General features: G+C 34.9%; 1 protein-coding gene across 7 annotated transcripts in view; it reads right to left on the bottom strand.

The window, feature by feature from the left end:
• Positions 1–17667, bottom strand: part of SLC38A6 (solute carrier family 38 member 6) — a 73085-nt gene that overhangs the window by 25215 nt on the left and 30203 nt on the right. For all 7 annotated transcript variants that reach the window (XR_003433674.1, XM_027111424.1, XM_027111429.1 and 4 more), the window contains exon 6: positions 6906–6984. Coding sequence is in view for 6 of the 7 variants with exons in the window: in XM_027111424.1 (XP_026967225.1) it covers positions 6906–6984 (79 nt within the window). In the remaining variant the exon portion in view is untranslated. The remainder of the gene's footprint in view (positions 1–6905; positions 6985–17667) is intronic.

Here is a 17667-nt window from a genome sequence, read left to right as displayed (position 1 = left end):
TAATTTCTCTATCCCTGGTTTGGCTACTGGTTAATATTAATCATTTCTTATTTTTATTAAGTTATCTTAATACAGGCAATTATAAATACAATGCTTTTCTTTACCATTCATCAAAAATAAAGGCATTGGGTTTCCCTGGTGGCGCAGTGCTTAAGAATCCGCCTGCCAATGCAGGGGACACGGGTTCGATCCCTGGTCCAGGAAGATCCCACATGCCGCGGAGCAACTAAGCCCATGCGCCACAACTACTGAGCCTGCGCTCTACAGCCCATGAGCCACAACTACTGAGTCCACGTGCCACAACTACTGAAGCCCATGCACCTAGAGCCTGTGCTCCACAACGAGAAGCCACCACAACGAGAAGCCCACACACCGCAACGAAGAGTAGTCCCCGCTCGCCACAACTAGAGAAAAGCCGCATGCAGCAATGAAGAACCAACGCAGCCAAAAATAAAATAAAATTAAATTAAATAAATAAATTTATAAAAAAAAAACAGAAAAACTTTCTCCCCCACTTCCTTCTACCCTATAAAAAATAAAATAAAATAAAAAAATAAAATAAAGGCATTGAGCTGCATGAGCTGCTTGTAAATCTTGGAGATTAATCCTTTGTCAGTTGCTTCATTTGCAAATATTTTCTCCCATTCTGAGGGTTGTCTTTTGGTCTTGCTTATGGTTTCCTTTGCTGTGCAAAAGCTTTTAAGATTCATTAGGTCCCATTTGTTTATTTTTGTTTTTATTTCCATTTCTCTAGGAGGTGGGTCAAAAGGATCTTGCTGTGATTTATGTCATAGAGTGTTCTGCCTATGTTTTCTTCTAAGAGTTTGATAGTGTCTGGCCTTACATTTAGGTCTTTAATCCATTTTGAGTTTATTTTTGTGTATGGTGTTAGAGAGTGTTCTAATTTCATACTTTTACACGTACCTGTCCAGTTTTCCCAGCACCACTTATTGAAGAGGCTGTCTTTTCTCCACTGTATATTCTTGCCTCCTTTATCAAAAATAAGGTGACCATATGTGCATGGGTTTATCTCTGGGATTTCTATCCTGTTCCATTGATCTATATTTCTGTTTTTATGCCAGTACCATACTGTCTTGATTACTGTAGCTTTGTAGTATAGTCTGAAGTCAGGGAGCCTGATTCCTCCAGCTCCGTTTTTTGTTCTCAAGATTGCTTTGGCTATTCGGGGTCTTTTGTGTTTCCATACAAATTGTGAAATTTTTTGTTCTAGTTCTGTGAAAAATGCCATTGGTAGTTTGATAGGGATTGCATTGAATCTGTAGATTGCTTTGGGTAGTAGAGTCATTTTCACAATGTTGATTCTTCCAATCCAAGAACATGGTATATCTCTCCATCTATTTGTATCATCTTTAATTTCTTTCATCAGTGTCTTATAATTTTCTGCATACAGGTCTTTTGTCTCCTTAGGTAGGTATATTCCTAGATATTTTATTCTTTTTGTTGCAAAAAAACAAACAATCCAATCCAAAAATGGGCAGAAGACCGAAATAGACATTTCTCCAAAGAAGATATGCAGATTGCCAACAAACACATGAAAGAATGCTCAACATCATTAATAATTAGAGAAAGGCACATCAAAACTACAATGAGATATCATCTCACACCAGTCAGAATGGACATCATCAAAAAATCTAGAAACAATAAATGCTGCAGAGGGTGTGGAGAAAAGGGAACACTCTTGCACTGTTGGTGGGAATGTAAATTGATACAGCCACTATGGAGAACAGGATGGAGGTTCCTTAAAAAACTACAAATAGAACTACCATATGACCCAGCAATCCCACTACTGGGCATATACCCTGAGAAAACCATAATTCAAAAAGAGTTATGTACCAAAATCTTCATTGCAGCTCTATTTACAATAGCCCGGAGATGGAAACAACCTAAGTGTCCATCATCGGATGAATGGATAAAGAAGATGTGGCACATATATACAATGGAATATTACTCAGCCATAAAAAGAAACGAAAATGAGATATTTGTAGTGAGGTGGATGGACCTGCAGTCTGTCATACAGAGTGAAGTAAGTCAGAAAGAGAAAAACAAATACTGTATGCTAACACATATATATGGAATCTAAGAAAAAAAAAAGGTCATGAAGAGCCTAGGGGTAAAACGGGAATAAAGACACAGACCTACTAGAGAATGGACTTGAGGATATGGGGAGGGGGATGGGTAAGCTATGACAAAGTGAGAGAGTGGCATGGACAATATATACACTACCAAATGTAAAACAGATAGCCAGTGGGAAGCAGCCACATAGCACAGGGAGATCAGCTCAGTGGTTTGTGATGACATAGAGGGGTGGGATAGGGAGGGTGGGAGGGAGGGAGACGCAAGAGGGAAGAGATATGGGAACATATGTATACGTATAACTGATTCACTTTGTTATAAAGCAGTAACTAACACACCATTGTAAAGCAATTATACTCCAATAAAGATGTTAAAAATAAATAAATAAATAAATAAAGGCAATACAGTAATGCACAGTAAAGTTAGTTTAAATTTCATGTGCATGTCACAGTCAACTGAATTGTGCTTGGCAATGGATATTTTCCAAGGAACAGAAATGATTAAACTTACAAAATAAAACTCCAGCTTGAGAAATACAAGCCAGTACAAAGAAGTTGCAAAAGCACATTTTATAACTCAAGATTTTAGAAGAATATGCTAACCTGAAATTTTTTCCTAAGTGGGGGAAAAAAGAGTTATCTAACAAAACCCCTATTTTCCTACTGTGATCTATTGTAAATATACACTCTCTTCAAGCCAAAAGAATTAGAGTAAAAAGTTTTATACTTCCTGGAAAACTTGTTTGATCTGTGGATTTAATCCTATATGATAAAAATGTTCCAAGTATGAAATATAGAGTATAGATCCTTAGCTGTATTGCAAATGCTTTGGCATGCAGATTTTTTCCCGTATTTTAATGAAAACCAGATTTATTTATAAGTTGCTTTAATTTCATTCTCGAATGGAACAAGAGTATCATATGTTCTGAATTAGGATCTTACTCACATCCCATATCAATTATGTAACTCAAATGCAAGACAACTTAATTGTGTCAATCATATTCCGCTGACAAGATCATTAAATGTTAACAGAGAGCTTCCAACTTTTAACAGCCATAGATTTTTTTGAATATAAGTTATTCTATGAAAATATAGATGCCTCATAAAAAATTGGTATAAGTATTATAGCTTCTGACTTCTAATAATAAGTTTTGAAATTAGGATATTATGAAAATAAAGTTTCTTTTTGATAACATCTTTATAAAGGTTTAGTTTTCACAAAGGCACATCAAATCTCACGGATAACACAGAAAATAAGCACAACAGAAAATTCTTAACTGCAATGCATTGTAATTCAAACCCTAAAAGTATATCAATATCAGATTAATCTCACAGAGGAAATATTGCTCTGTAACTCTACCTAGAAATAAACTGCCCAGATAGTTAAATCAATTACCATAACATTTGTGTCTTAATTATTTTACAGCATTAAGGTTTAAAGACTAATGATTTAACTGCATTCTAACCAATTAATATAATTAGTCACTTACTAATGCTTTTCAAAACTTTGAAATCCAAAATAAGTGAATATACGTTACATTTAAAACAAGATGAGGCTGTTAAAAAGATGTGCAATTTTAAAACATCATAACGGAGATGATGCAAACTGGCCACAGTATTTTGAAGTATACAGTTTTAAAAATTCATTTCTGACATGTAAAAATAACATTTTTATCAATTTTCTACTAATATGAATAAAATGGAGTTAATTTTTATTTGTTTCTTTAAACAAATCAGAGAAAAAAACCAATAAAGTAAATGACAACTGATTTAAAATGAAGCTATGGTAAAAGCATCACTTTTAGAAAAAGACGACCTAAGTTTTAACAGTTCTGTCACATACTACCTTAATTATTTCTAAAATTTTATATGTATTTTTGTCCTTGTGATATATGACAATAAAAAAGAAAATAACGAGAAGTCACCAAATTCAGGACCAAGAAAAAGGAGAACACATGTGACAACTAGTAGGATTAACATAGTTTATGCAATACATTCAAATATGACTCTGACCTTCCTGGCAGTCAGAGCAAATAGGGAAAAACTACCTTTATATAGTTATTATTACTGGAATTCCTTCTTTTTTTTTTTTTTTTTTTTGAGGTATAACTGACATACGACATTACGGAGTTGCTTAATTCTCCACATTTACACTATGCTATCAGCTTACAAAAGCATGTATATTTATAATATCTTATTTGGTCATCTCAACAACTTTGTTAAGAAGGCAGTACTGGCACCACCATTATGCCAGATGAAGAAACCTCAGGCCCAAAATTAAATTATATGGCCAAAAGAAGTTAAATTAATTTCCTGAGGTCACTGAATATGAAATGGAGAGAATTTACTCTTAGTCTAACATTCTTTATTTCACCTCTTATTGCCTTGAGTTCTTAGCCCTAAATTATAAAAGAAATTTACTGCGTAGAATTAAAAAAATTTTTTTTACACAGCAGGTTCTTGTTATCTATTTTATACATATTAGTGTATATATGTCAATCCCAATCTCCCAATTTATCCCACCACGACCCTGCTCCCTGCCGCTTTCCCCCTTTGGTGTCCATACGTTTGTTCTTTGCACAGAACTTTTTGAGTAATAGAAGTTGCCTTCAATATTTTTACAGCAAATACAAAGGCAAATTTCACATAAGTATGTCATTTAGCAACTGTTGATCAAAATAAGAGCAAAAAACTTAAAAGTAACTAGATAAAACTATAGATAAAATAAAAAACAAGGTAGCTGTATCTGATGTGATAATGAATGTGGAAACCTATACAAAGGCACAATATATTCCAATGATGAAAAATCATTAAGGGCTTCTACTTACCTTTTTTCAATCACATATTCTTGATGGTTCCTATTCAGATTTAAACTATACCATATTTTCCTTATAAATATGTATTTGCAGTTGTCTAAGTAGAATTCTTTCATGGAAGCCAACTTGTAAAATCTGAAACTCAATTTTGAAAACTTGCCCTGCAGTCCAGAACAAGTTCAAATATTGGAGCGAAACAACCAAACATTTAAATCTAAAAGTCTGATGGGTTTTAGTGTTGTGGTTTAGAAACTATATATAATAATTTGATGACAATTAAAAGGATTCATTTAGTCTTTTCAAGTTTATTTTTCTAAAAATTTCATGTTATACATAGTAAAAGGAAAAGTATAATTAATTTGGGTTTTTTCTGCTATAAAAAAGAGATGAGTCAATAGTCTTTAGAACCTAGTATTGTTTTTTTAACATCTTTATTGGAGTATAATTGCTTTACAATGTTGTGTTAGTTTCTGCTGTATAACAAAGTGAATCAGGTATACATATACCTATATCCCCATATCCCCTCCCTCTTGCGTCTCCCTCCCACCCTCCCTATCCCACCTCTCTAGGTGGTCACAAAGTACTGAGCTGATCTCCCTGTGCTATACGGCTGCTTCCCACTAGCTATCTATTTTATGTTTCGTAGTGTATATATGTCCATGCCACTCTCTCACTTCATCCCAGCTTACCCTTCCCCCGTGTCCTCAAGTCCATTCTCTACGTGTGTCTTTATTCCTGTCCTGCCCCTCGGTTCATTAGAACCATTTTTTTTTAGACTCCATATATATGTGTTAGCATATGGCATTTGTTTTTCTCTTTCTGACTTACTTCACTCTGTATGACAGACTCCAGGTCCATCCACCTCACTACAAATAACTCAACTTCGTTTCTTTTTATGGCTGAGTAATATTCCATTGTATATATGTGCCACATCTTCTTTACCCATTCATCTGTCGATGGACACTTAGGTTGCTTCCATGTCCTGGCTATTGTAAATAGAGCTGCAATGAAGATTTTGGTACATGACTCTTTTTGAATTATGGTTTTCTCAGGGTATATGCCCAGTAGTGGGATTGCTGGGTCATATGGTAGTTCTATTTTTAGTTTTTTAAGGAACTGTTCCATGCTGTTCTCCGTAGTGGCTGTAACAAGTTACATTCCCACCAACAGCGCAAGAGGGTTCCCTTTTCTCCACACCCTCTCCAGCATTTACTGTTTGTAGATTTTTTGACGATGGCCATTCTGACTGATGTGAGGTGATACCTCATTGTAGTTTTGATTTGCATTTCTCTAATGATTAGCGATGTTGAGCATCCTTTCATGTGTTTGTTGGCAATCTGTATATCTTCTTTAGAAAAATGTCTATTTAGGTCTTCTGCCCATTTTTGGATTGGGTTGTTTGTTTTTTTGATATTGAGCTTCCCAGTATTTTTAAAATAAGAAAGGAGAAGGGCAGTGTAACATGGTTTAGTATTGTTTATAATATTGTTAAAAAACAGGAAATGAAACAAATTTTTTCTAATAATGCTGTATAACAGGATCTTACACAAGTATGTTGTAACGTTATCACTCTGATTTATCTTTATCACTATGGTTCGCTGAAAAGTGGCAGCAGAATTATCCACTCCCCTCCACTAAGACCTTTACTGTCAGTGCTTTCTGCCTTCCCCCATCCCCCAACCAATCTTTCATATCCAGAAATTTCTCCTTTACTCTTCTCCAAGAGCTAGCTCATACCTGTCCTGTCCTTTCATGACCCCATGGAATGCAAGAATTACACTGGCACATCAGAGGGTTCACAGTGCAGTGCTCTGCACATACTGGAGTATCACTAGACATCTGCAGAGTGTTTTCTTCTCTATTATTACTCTGCCTCTGCCTAATTTGTAAGTGTCTTGAGGGCAGGGGCTACATTTATTTTACTTCCCACAAGGGCTTAATATGTATTTATTGAATTAATAAATGAATGGATACAATGTGAAATATTTTTTCTTACCCACTATGGTCTCCAGACAAAAATTCTGAAATAGCAGCAGGAAGCTCTGTTTTAATAATTAAAAGATAAGATGACATAGCTGCAAACAGAATAAAAAGAGTTCCTATTAGAATTCTATAATTTTTAACCATTTAAAGAACAATCTATCCAGAAATATGGATGTCCATTTGGGCTACAACAGCATGTGGAAGATTAATTCATACTGCACTATCCTCAAAGATAGATATATACCAGGAATGGAGATAAAAATGGAGATAAATAACTTTGTAGAGAAGAATAATTGGTAAGCTCATTAGGTATCTTTTGTTTACATTTCAAGTCCAAGGCAAATGATTTAGGTAAAAGAAAGCATCTTGATTATAGGCCACTTATAAATGAAATTTTGCTTGAAGTTTGGCCAAAACTCTTGATGTTATTCCTCTGTCCAAGGCATTAGCAGTTAGTTTAGCAACATTTGATATAGACACAGGAGATAAATAAGTACAGCTAATAATTTTGATTATTTGTTCTTTCTTACTAGAGAGAGACCTCCCCCCAGAAGTCTCACTTCCTCTCTCTCCTTTTCTCTGCCACTGTCCTCCCACACACATTTTGGACACGTTATTATAAAACGATAACAAAGTGCACAGTGAGTTACATTTTAAGTTGTCCTCTAAAACAGATGAGAAAAGATTCAATTGCAACTATTAAGCATATTAAATAGACAAAGCTTGTAACTTTTATTCCATTTTATTAACAGGGCTCATCTGTATTATGCAATCAAAACCTGAAGCTAGCATTATTTCTCACATTCTATCAGACAGGATCCAAGAACTTTTATAGCATTTTAATAATGATCTTATTTCTGGTATAGCTATAAAAAAAACCCACATCTTATTAACCTTCCATCATACACTAGGAAATGTTTAATATGGTTACAGAATACAGAACTCATTTATATGTAAATACTTGAGTTTAAACTTAAATGCTTAAGTATATAGAAACCCAGATGATTTAGAGTCAGTTTAACAGAGTAATAATCTCTGTTTCCCCCAGAGATTAAGTATATATTAAAAAAGAGCCAACAAGAATATGTCCATGAAGAATAGAGTGTACTCTGTGTGCATGTTAATTTTATTACTTATTTATATTTCAGGAAACATTTCACTTTCTCCTTGGACCTACAAAAACTAAGAACACAAATGAATGCCAAGGCTGAATGGCAAAAATCTGCGGGAAAACTGATTAAAAGGCTCAAAGAGTTTAAGAAGAAGAATGTATGCTTCTCAATAAACATATTTAAAAGTAGCTGAACTTCACAATTATTACAGTGCTGTGTGACCACTCGATCCTGGGGGGAAAAAAAGCATATATACTAGTTTGTGTATAAATTTACATGAAGATAGGCAACGCTTACATATACAAACACATACACTCTCTTTTTTTTTTTTTTGGTAAAACAACATGTACTTATGGCAAAGTAAAATTTAGAACAGTTAAGTAAATAGTCACTTCTCTGCAATGAAAATATACATATTCACATTTTCCAGTTTATGACTATTCCTTTTTTCCCAGCAGAAGTACAGCTGTTGAAATAAAGCCTTTTCCTCAGCAGAAGTACAGTACATTTCTCCAAACTCTCTTGTTAGTTATGGGACATTACAATTAATCGTATGTGAAAAGGTATTCTAAGTTGTTCATATTCTCATAAGGAAAAATGCTACCAATTTGGTACAGAACAGAAGGAAGGTTTAGATTAACCTTCACCACTAAAGGATTTGGGGGTCTTTGTTTATAATACTTTATCTATTCCAAAGAATCATACACATATGGTGTGATGATGAAAATCATGAACTGAATATTCTGAAACTGGCCTAGAGCTACTTAAATATATCTTGCAAGGAAAAAAAAGAAAGTACTTGAAAACAAGGAATGCAGACTTCCTACACAATGTAATTTATTATCTGCCCATCAGTCTTTCTTGCTTGGATTAATCCAATACCACATGCTTTTCTAAAGTTTCAGACATTCATCTCTTTCAGTAATTTTCTATTATTTCTTTTAGATCTTTAGTTGTAAAAAGCTTCAATGAATATGAGATCATATTTCTTCCTAATATACAATCTGTCATTCTTCCCAGAATTTCTATTAGCCCCTGGCTAATCATTCGATCACTTTTATCCTCTGTTGTAGCCTTAACTCTTTGGTTTTCAAATGGGAGTCCTATTTCATTAGATTCCAGTCTGAAGAATCATGTATATTTCAAGAAATATGAACTCACCAAACATATGTTTCTCTCTCAGAAGAAAAGATCTCAGCATACAAGATATAAATATAATAAAACATGTAAAATACTGCTTCTTAGAGAATGCTGGTGTTTGTTTTAAGAGCTACAAAACCACAGAGCTCATGATGGGGAAAAACTCCACTGATTAAGCAAGTAAAACAAAGAAAGACACTATCCTTTTCACTGTCTAGATTATTTTTTCCTAACCACAAGAAAACTTTCATGCAAGGACTAGCACCTTAACATATTATATGTAGTACAGAGACAAACAAAAATTACTGAATATACATTAAGTTAGGAATACATCTTAGATTTACATAAAAAGAACAGTCAGCTCAATAAAATAAAGGGGAAAGTTTTAAAGATATAAATTCAATAGGAATGCTCATATATCCATTGTTTTTAACCCAAAGGTTCACTAGCTCCAAAAGCTGCTTGCCAACACCTTTCATCTCATCTCTTCTATTAATAGCATAAGGAAGTGTTTAAGGACTTATCTTAGAGACAGGTCATAAGCAAGAACTTGTAAATGATTTTTGCTGACATCGATACATAGTATAGACTCCTAATACAAGACACACCATGTTGTCCTTTAAATTAATAGCTGTAACAGGGTCATCCACAAGAGCCATGGTTATAGCTAAGTGGTTCTGGCCTTCATACCACCAAAGCCAGAATTAGGGCTAGAAGACATACCTTGGTGACAGGTATTCAACCATTACAAATCATTTAGTTTCACCATATTAACTAAATAGGTATTCTTTTCTCCTTCATTTTAAACATAACAAATAGAACTCATTTAATAGAAACTGCCCTGGGAGGGAAATAAAAAATCTGTCAACTTAATCGAAACACAGAAGTTGAAAGTATTCTTTAAAAGCCATGTGGAGAAGCAACTGTTCTATTAAGAAATGACTAAAATAGGGTAAAATTTGATTAGGCAATAGCAAGTAGTAAGGTATTAATATTGGTTGATCTAATCATAAAGAGAAACACATGAGTTGGGAGCACGGAGGCTGAGGGGAGAGATGTCAAAAACACAAAAGGGAAAAGTGCTCTGGAGGAGAAGAATTATAAGAACAGCGAACATTTGGGGGCTTAGTATACCTATTCTAAGTGATTTGCAAGTTATTTCCTCATTTAAAGTTAAGTTTAAATTTATATCCTCCCCACGAACCTGTGACGTAGATATTATTTATTTCACAGGTGAGGAAATGGAGGCACAAAGAGGTAACTTGCCCAAGCTAGTGATGGTGGAAGCAGCCCATCTGGCTTGAGAAATCTGCACTATTAACTGTTATGTTATGAGAAAGTGCAGAGAAGCAAAGTGGCGAAGAAATCCACTACAGGAAAAAGAAATAAGAAAAGTCTATCAAAAGGACCACTCCCCAGCATTATTCTCTTTTCTTTTCATCACCATTTAAACAACAAATTGCTACCGAATGCTCAGTTTAGCAGTTGGGTTCAAAGAAAATAAAGAATTTCTACAACACAGAACATTAGTTAGAAGCGTTAAAAACACTCATAATGTTCATTTCACTTTGAGATGTGTTTTCATTTCAGTTTGTAGCTGGTTTGGTAAAGTGTTTAGTCAAGATTCCTCAGACAGGCTAAGGAGTTTCATGATAGGACTACTGCATTTACCACTATGATTCTATTGCATCTACAGCTATTACTGTAGTTCGGAAGAGAAAGTGTCCTGTTCTCACATATTTGAGATATTAACACTATACTGAAATTGAAAAAAATTAATACAAAAACCAATTCTTCTTCCCACAAACCCTGCACTCTCATAGGCTACTTTTCCCAGGACTCCCTTAAAAAAAAAACAAAAAAAAAACGACAAAGCTTCAATTGGAGTGTGGACCTAAGAAACCATTAATTTACAAAAATAATTATCCTTTTTGTTAAACACTTAAAAACACGTATGAAGATAAGATTATGTAGATCTATTTTTAAAACAGAATTAGGTTTTCAGCACTTGGAAGAAGTTCAGCAACTTCTTGAAGGATTAGTCAGCCAGCTCTAAACAGATGTACTATGGGAGGAAATAATGTTTGCCTTTCCTTCTAAGAGAGATTCAGTTTTACTTCAAACATGTTTTTAGTCATGGACAGCAACTGGTTTATTCTATTTAATGTGTCTTATTAACCTGGTGTTCCTAATAAATGTCCAAATGCCACTGAAATTATATCTCCATTCAAAATAATACACAACACAATCTCTCTCATTTTTAAAAAAAACTTTAAAAAACTCTGAAAACAAGGTCATTTCCCTAATTTGTGCACAAATGGAAATCAAAAATATATGGAGGAACTTCCCCCCCATAACCCTTGGAAAATATATATCTTTGTTTTACTATTTATCAAGATCTTAAACTTGAATAAAAACTGACCAGAATATTTACTATTCTGAGAACCCTATAATTAAACTTCAATTAACAATTGTTACTAAGAAATACAATATTTTCAAAACCTCTTTAAAGTGACATGTAACCAGTAAATTTTGTCAAAGGAAGGACTTGTAAGAAATACTCCCCTTCCAAATTTCCTTTATTTCTCCTATTCTAAGACAGTGCTTTCTAGAATTTCTGGACAATACTATTCAGGCCTCAAAAAAGCCGCAGTTTGACTACAGATGAGATGACCAGCAGATGGCGTTGTAACAGCACTCCCAATCCCTGTATCCCAAGAGATGGTACAAACCAGTAATTCTGACAGACTTCAGTTACCTTACCCCCACCCCCGCAAAAAATACACACACACACACACACACACACATTTCAGTAAGAAAGTAAAGCCAAAGGGTTTCTAACTTAATATTAAATCACGATTTTGAAAAATACTGAGAATTTGAAATTTTTATAGCTCTCAACTGAGAATGATCTTATTTATACCTTTCTGCTTATGAGATTTAGAAACTGTGCTACTTGACCACATAAAAGGGCTGCTGAGTTTCTCTTAAAACTTAGATACCCAAACTGAGGCGTTAATCAAGGCTGCTGGAGTAGGTCTGTGGAATCTCTGCCAGGCTGGAAAATCTGGGTCATTCTAGCAATTTCAGGAGGTTTCAGTAAGTCTACTAATGTTTAGGGTTCCCCTTCCAAAATATGTAACAGTGACTCAATCTTTATTCTCCTTTAAAGAACTAGGGAAAGAATATGCTATCCATAGTGGTCCTTCATATTTTAAAAGAGCAAAATAAGAATTTAACGTACTCCCAGGAGCCACTCACCTTGCGTTTTGAGTTGGGCAAGATATGAAACCAGAAATGACATCAATTAACTTCACTTTTATCACGTACTCATCAGAGTTAACATGACTTTCAACATGACTAAAGATGATTTGAGGTTTACTGCTTGATTTCTAGGGATACTTTAGCCAACTGAGTGGTCTATCTCAGGAGTTCAAACACTTGTGAAACTACTTACTTTGGTTTTTAGGAAAAGAATCTCATAATGCAACACAATTAGAGGAACTATGTGGAAACTACCTGTACTTATTTGCTATTACAGTTCTTAATCCTTTAACTTGTAGTCCACTAAATTCAAACTCTCAGCCAGAGTTCTCTTCCCTCTAACAGCATTAAATATTAAAACTCCCAGATGCTTCTTTTCTGACTTTATGTCCAAGCAACAATGACTCTCAGCAAATGCCCCTCCAGTGCCTGAGGCATCGGGCAGCTGGGGCCTCTCTGGCTCTGGCTCTGGCCTATTTTGGGCCCCTAATTCATCAGTGTTGGGAGGCAATCAGGAATTGCTTCTAAGTAGTATTTTACTACGTGGCTCTCCATTTTCTAAAGGTAATGGTTTCCATAACCCTAGAAAAAAAGAGTGCTAAATTTAGTGAGTCACATTTTTTTCTATTATAAAGTTTAGAGATTTTTCAAAGACAGTAGATCTTTCCAATCTATTTGTCAGACCACACTAGTGCCCTGTGACTAATACTTGGTGTGTGATTGTACTGGGGAAAAAAGGTTTTCTGTGAAGTTCTGACAGTCGATTTTTCCCTAAAGAAACCATATGCTCACTTATGCATTTTGTGTGGTCTTCTCTTGCCAGTTGATCTTCCTTTTTTAAAGGAAGACCTTTTTTAAACCAGGTCACTGGCTTTTCCTTCTCTCCCTCCTTCTCTTATTCCTTACTTTCTTCCTACAATAAATAAGATTTATTAAACACCTACTAAGTGCTACGTACTTAAGAGCATAAATGAATGAGCAAAATTACTTAGATATATGGAATACAAAGATGCAGGGAATAAACTGAGTCTTACTAAAAGATCCATGTAACAAATATTGATCAAGGACAATTCATGATCATCTTGCTTCTAAAGGCCCCTGTTTCATTTTTCTCATAGATTCATCAGGGGCATAGAATCCCAAGAAAACTGAGAAATGTTTAAATGTTACAAAGAATAAGAGTCAGGAAGCATTAATCTAAGACATGATTATCCAACCTGAAAGCAGATGATATTAAAATACTTTATCTATTTTACATAAATAAGATCTAACTCTCCTCAATATTTTCAACCTTTTAATTTTTATATAATTCTAAACTATAAACCACTCTATGGACTTTCAAGTTTCTTTCTATCATTTATATAGTATATAAAATTGTCTCCTTGAAGCAAAATCTTAGGCTTTTAAACAGAGTTTATTTAATTGTCTCATTCATTCAACAAATATTATTTATTGAGTTCCTCTACCAGAAACTAGGTCAAGTTATGAAAACACATAGTTCCTGTCCCCAATGAGTTTTAAAAATCCTCAACATTTAATCTTTTCATAGCTTTACAAGTATTTACTATATCAGAGCAGAAAGAACAAAGCCTTTAGAAGTAGACAAAGTGAGATTTGAGTCCTGGCTGTATTAAGGGGTAAAGGTAAGCAAGTCATTTATCCCTTCTGAGCACTGATTTCGACCTCTGTAAAACGAGCATAATATCATCTACCCTGAAGGGCTGTTGTAAGTATAATTAAAGTGTCTAGGAGGAGACTTGACCTAAAGACAATCTATTATATTATTTTTCATTTCTAAACAACCACTGAAAAACTCCAAGCATTTATACTCATAGTGAATATACTATTTTTCAAAAATGCTATCTGAACTATATTATATATGCAGATAGGCATGTAAGAAGTGCAAAAATTTAATCTGATGCTATACACTTCATACCATCTTATAAATATCCAATGTATTTCCAATAACAAAGGGAAAAGTCAAAATCCATTTTGAAAGAATAACATTAAATAAATCATATGCACAACATATTAAAGATCCTCCCAAATAAGTATGCTGTTTCTTCTCAAGCATACATGGCTTAGCGCTGTTAAGGGCTTCCACGGACCTAGCTTAGATTAATCAAGAAATTACTTCGTAAGCCTGGAGTTCTTAGATTTTAACCTCAGAGGCTCAGTGGCTGCCCTAAAGGGTAGTTCTAAGAACTGAGACTCCCCTTTCTGAAAAAGAACAGCATCCATGAAAGCTTTTAGAGCAATAGTTTCTGACTTGTTAAAGATACCTAAGAAAAGACCAAATCATCTTTTGAACCAAGAATAACCCTCCCACAAAACTTTCCTGTAATAAAAATATTTTAATGCTCTGAAGGAATTAACATGCCTATCAAAGTGCCTATTAGAAGGTGACTTTTGTGGTAAGAAGGGACCTTAAGCTTCGTGCTTTTCCCATCCTACCCCCAGCAATTTAACAAAGAGGAAACTGAAGCTGAGAGGAATTTTCCCAACACACATGGCTACCTAATGGCAGAGACTGGAGCAGAAAGAATTCAACGTATCTGACTTCCAACCCAGTGTTCTGCTCACAAGAGCAAGCTTCCAATTCTATTATAATAAAGGAATGATTATATGCACATCTTGCTAAGACAAAAGAAAAAAAAGTTCTGAAAATGTTTCAGTTATTATTTAGTGGGCTCTCAATAGATAAACTTTTAACCAATGTGAAGAAAATCATGAGGACATTATTCTAAAAACTGAATAAGCATTACCAGCTTTTCTGAATTTGAGGGGCATTAAAAATTTCTGTGATTGCTTCTAAGTCACTTTTTAAAAAAAGTTTCTGAAACAAAGCAAGCAAGCAAATCAACAAACAGTTGGAAGAACTGATGATTTATCTGCCACCAAATTCAGAATTCTTTCTAGAACATTCTGACAACTGACCAACCAGCTCTGTTTGAATGTCTTCAGGGATACAGAGCTTTATCAAAGGAGTGTAGGCCATCTCCATTATCACACAGCTTAGCATTCCAAATGAAACCAGACCAGCTTCACTGTAGAGTTCTAACCATTAGAACCAGTTCTGCCCTCCAGAACAATACTAAATTAGTCTAGTATCTTTCTATATTTCATGTTCAGCTTTTCAAATATTTAAAGCTAGTGATCAGTCTAGAAGTCCCCTTTTCTTCTTGATAAATATAGCTAGAATATTAAAAAGTACTTGGAAATAGCACATATAAATCATATTCAGCTCCATTAAGCTTAAAAAAAAGGTTTATCCAGTTCCAAGTATTGTGCTAGGTTCTGGGACTACAAAGAGAAATAAGACATAATCCTTGCCTTGGAGGAGCTGACAATATAGTGGGGAAGTAAAAGCATATACAGAGATAACTTCAACCTAATAACAGCAAGTGCTAAAATAGAGTCATGTCCAATAACAGTTGCACACCAGATTAGGGAACAAGGAAGAGATCAGGGTGAAGGATACAGAGAATACAACAGCAGGCATTTTGCCAGTCACAAATTTAGATCCAAAGTCCTGGGTTGAAAACTCTACATAAAATAAACAATAGTTAACCCTAATCCAAACAAAATGTGCTTGATGGTTCTTACTAATCATATAGAGAGGAAAATAAGGGATTGAAAATACCAAAACATACTTTCACATTAGCGACATTACAAGTGCACATTTAAGCAATACATATTTGCTAAAATAAAGTATTCCAAAGTAGATCTTAAACTCAATGATATTATATAGATTCATTAGGTAAGAGACTGGTTACTAACTGCTAATGTGAAGAGTGAAGTGTGTGTTAACAAGGAAATTATTTGGTACGACATCCAAGAAAGTATTCTTCTCCTTCAATAATATATTTTTTTGCCCTGAAAATTCAAAGAATTAAAACATGAATGTTCAGGATTTCCAAAACAATGGCAAATACAATTTATTGTTGGAATGTTAATTTTTTCCTTGACCAAGAAACTCATTAAAGATGGAATTTTGCTGAACAATACTTAAAGTGAAATAGCTCATATCTCGAGTATCAGTTAAACTTTATTAAAGCTGTCATGTTTAAATTATTTTGAACTATCACAGATAAGAAATAAGATTAAAATTTCCTCTGACCATACCTTCTTGAATAAGATCCAAAGTGCATATCAACCTTCTCTGTATTTAACCTTAAAGTAAAAGTATTTATTTAGCACTCCAGTCAATGGTAAAAGAAAATTAAGATATCGTTCAGCATTTGTGACTTCTTTACAACATATACAAACATGATTCCCATAGTATTTTGGATTTAAATGTTTAATACATTTAGTCAATAACTATCAATAATTAAAAGTAATTTTTGTTTCTACATAGTTCTTGATATCAGGATCATATTTTTTTAATTTAATTTAATTTTTTTTGTTACGCGGGCCTCTCACTGTTGTGGCCTCTCCCGTTGCAGAGCACGGGCTCCGGACGCGCAGGCTCAGCGGCCATGGCTCACGGGCCCAGCCGCTCCGCGGTATGTGGGATCTTCCCGGACCGGGGCACGAACCCATGTTCCCTGCATCGGCAGGCGGACTCTCAACCACTGCGCCACCAGGGAAGCCCCTCAGGATCATTTTTTAATGGGAACAAGATGCAAGATGAGAATACTTTTCATTTGTCTCAAGTTTGTTTATTCTTTTTTTATAAATTTATTTATTTTCTTTATTTATTTTTGGCTGCGTTGGGTCTTCGTTGCTGTGCACGGGCTTTCTCTAGTTGTGGCGAGTGGGGGATACTCTTTGCTGTAGGATGCAGGCTTCTCATTGCGGTGGCTTCTCTTGTTGCGGAGCACAGGCTCTAGGCGCTCGGGCTTCAGTAGTTGTGGCGCATGGGCTTAGTTGCTCCGCGGCATGTGGGATCTTCCCAGACCAGGGCTTGAACCCGTGTTCTCTGCATTGGCAGGCGGATTCTTAACCACTGCGCCACCAGGGAAGCCCAAGTTTGTTTATTTTTTAAACCACGTGGTCATTTTCAATTTCTTGGTTACAAAAGAAGGTTGCCTTTCCACACCTGACACAGCCATGAAACACCACTCCCTCTAAAGCAGTACATGCCACTGGGGGTGATCAGGACAAAAGTAGAGGAGAAATACTTCAGAATCACCTGGAGAGTTTTTCCAAGCGGTACTTCACCACTATTACAACTACAGAAAGCCCATGCTTTAGAGGTGTGTGGCAGACCTAATAACAAGATTGAAATCAAGGGTTTAGCTGCAACTGAATTTAGAA

This window comes from Aethalodelphis obliquidens, unplaced genomic scaffold (assembly GCF_003676395.1).
Source record: "Aethalodelphis obliquidens isolate GAN/ISIS:26980383/991018 unplaced genomic scaffold, ASM367639v1 scaffold10, whole genome shotgun sequence".
Classification (NCBI taxonomy): Eukaryota; Metazoa; Chordata; class Mammalia; order Artiodactyla; family Delphinidae; genus Aethalodelphis; species Aethalodelphis obliquidens.
The sequence above is the reverse complement of the archived record's forward strand: the minus strand, read 5'-3'. Positions and strand labels throughout refer to the sequence as shown.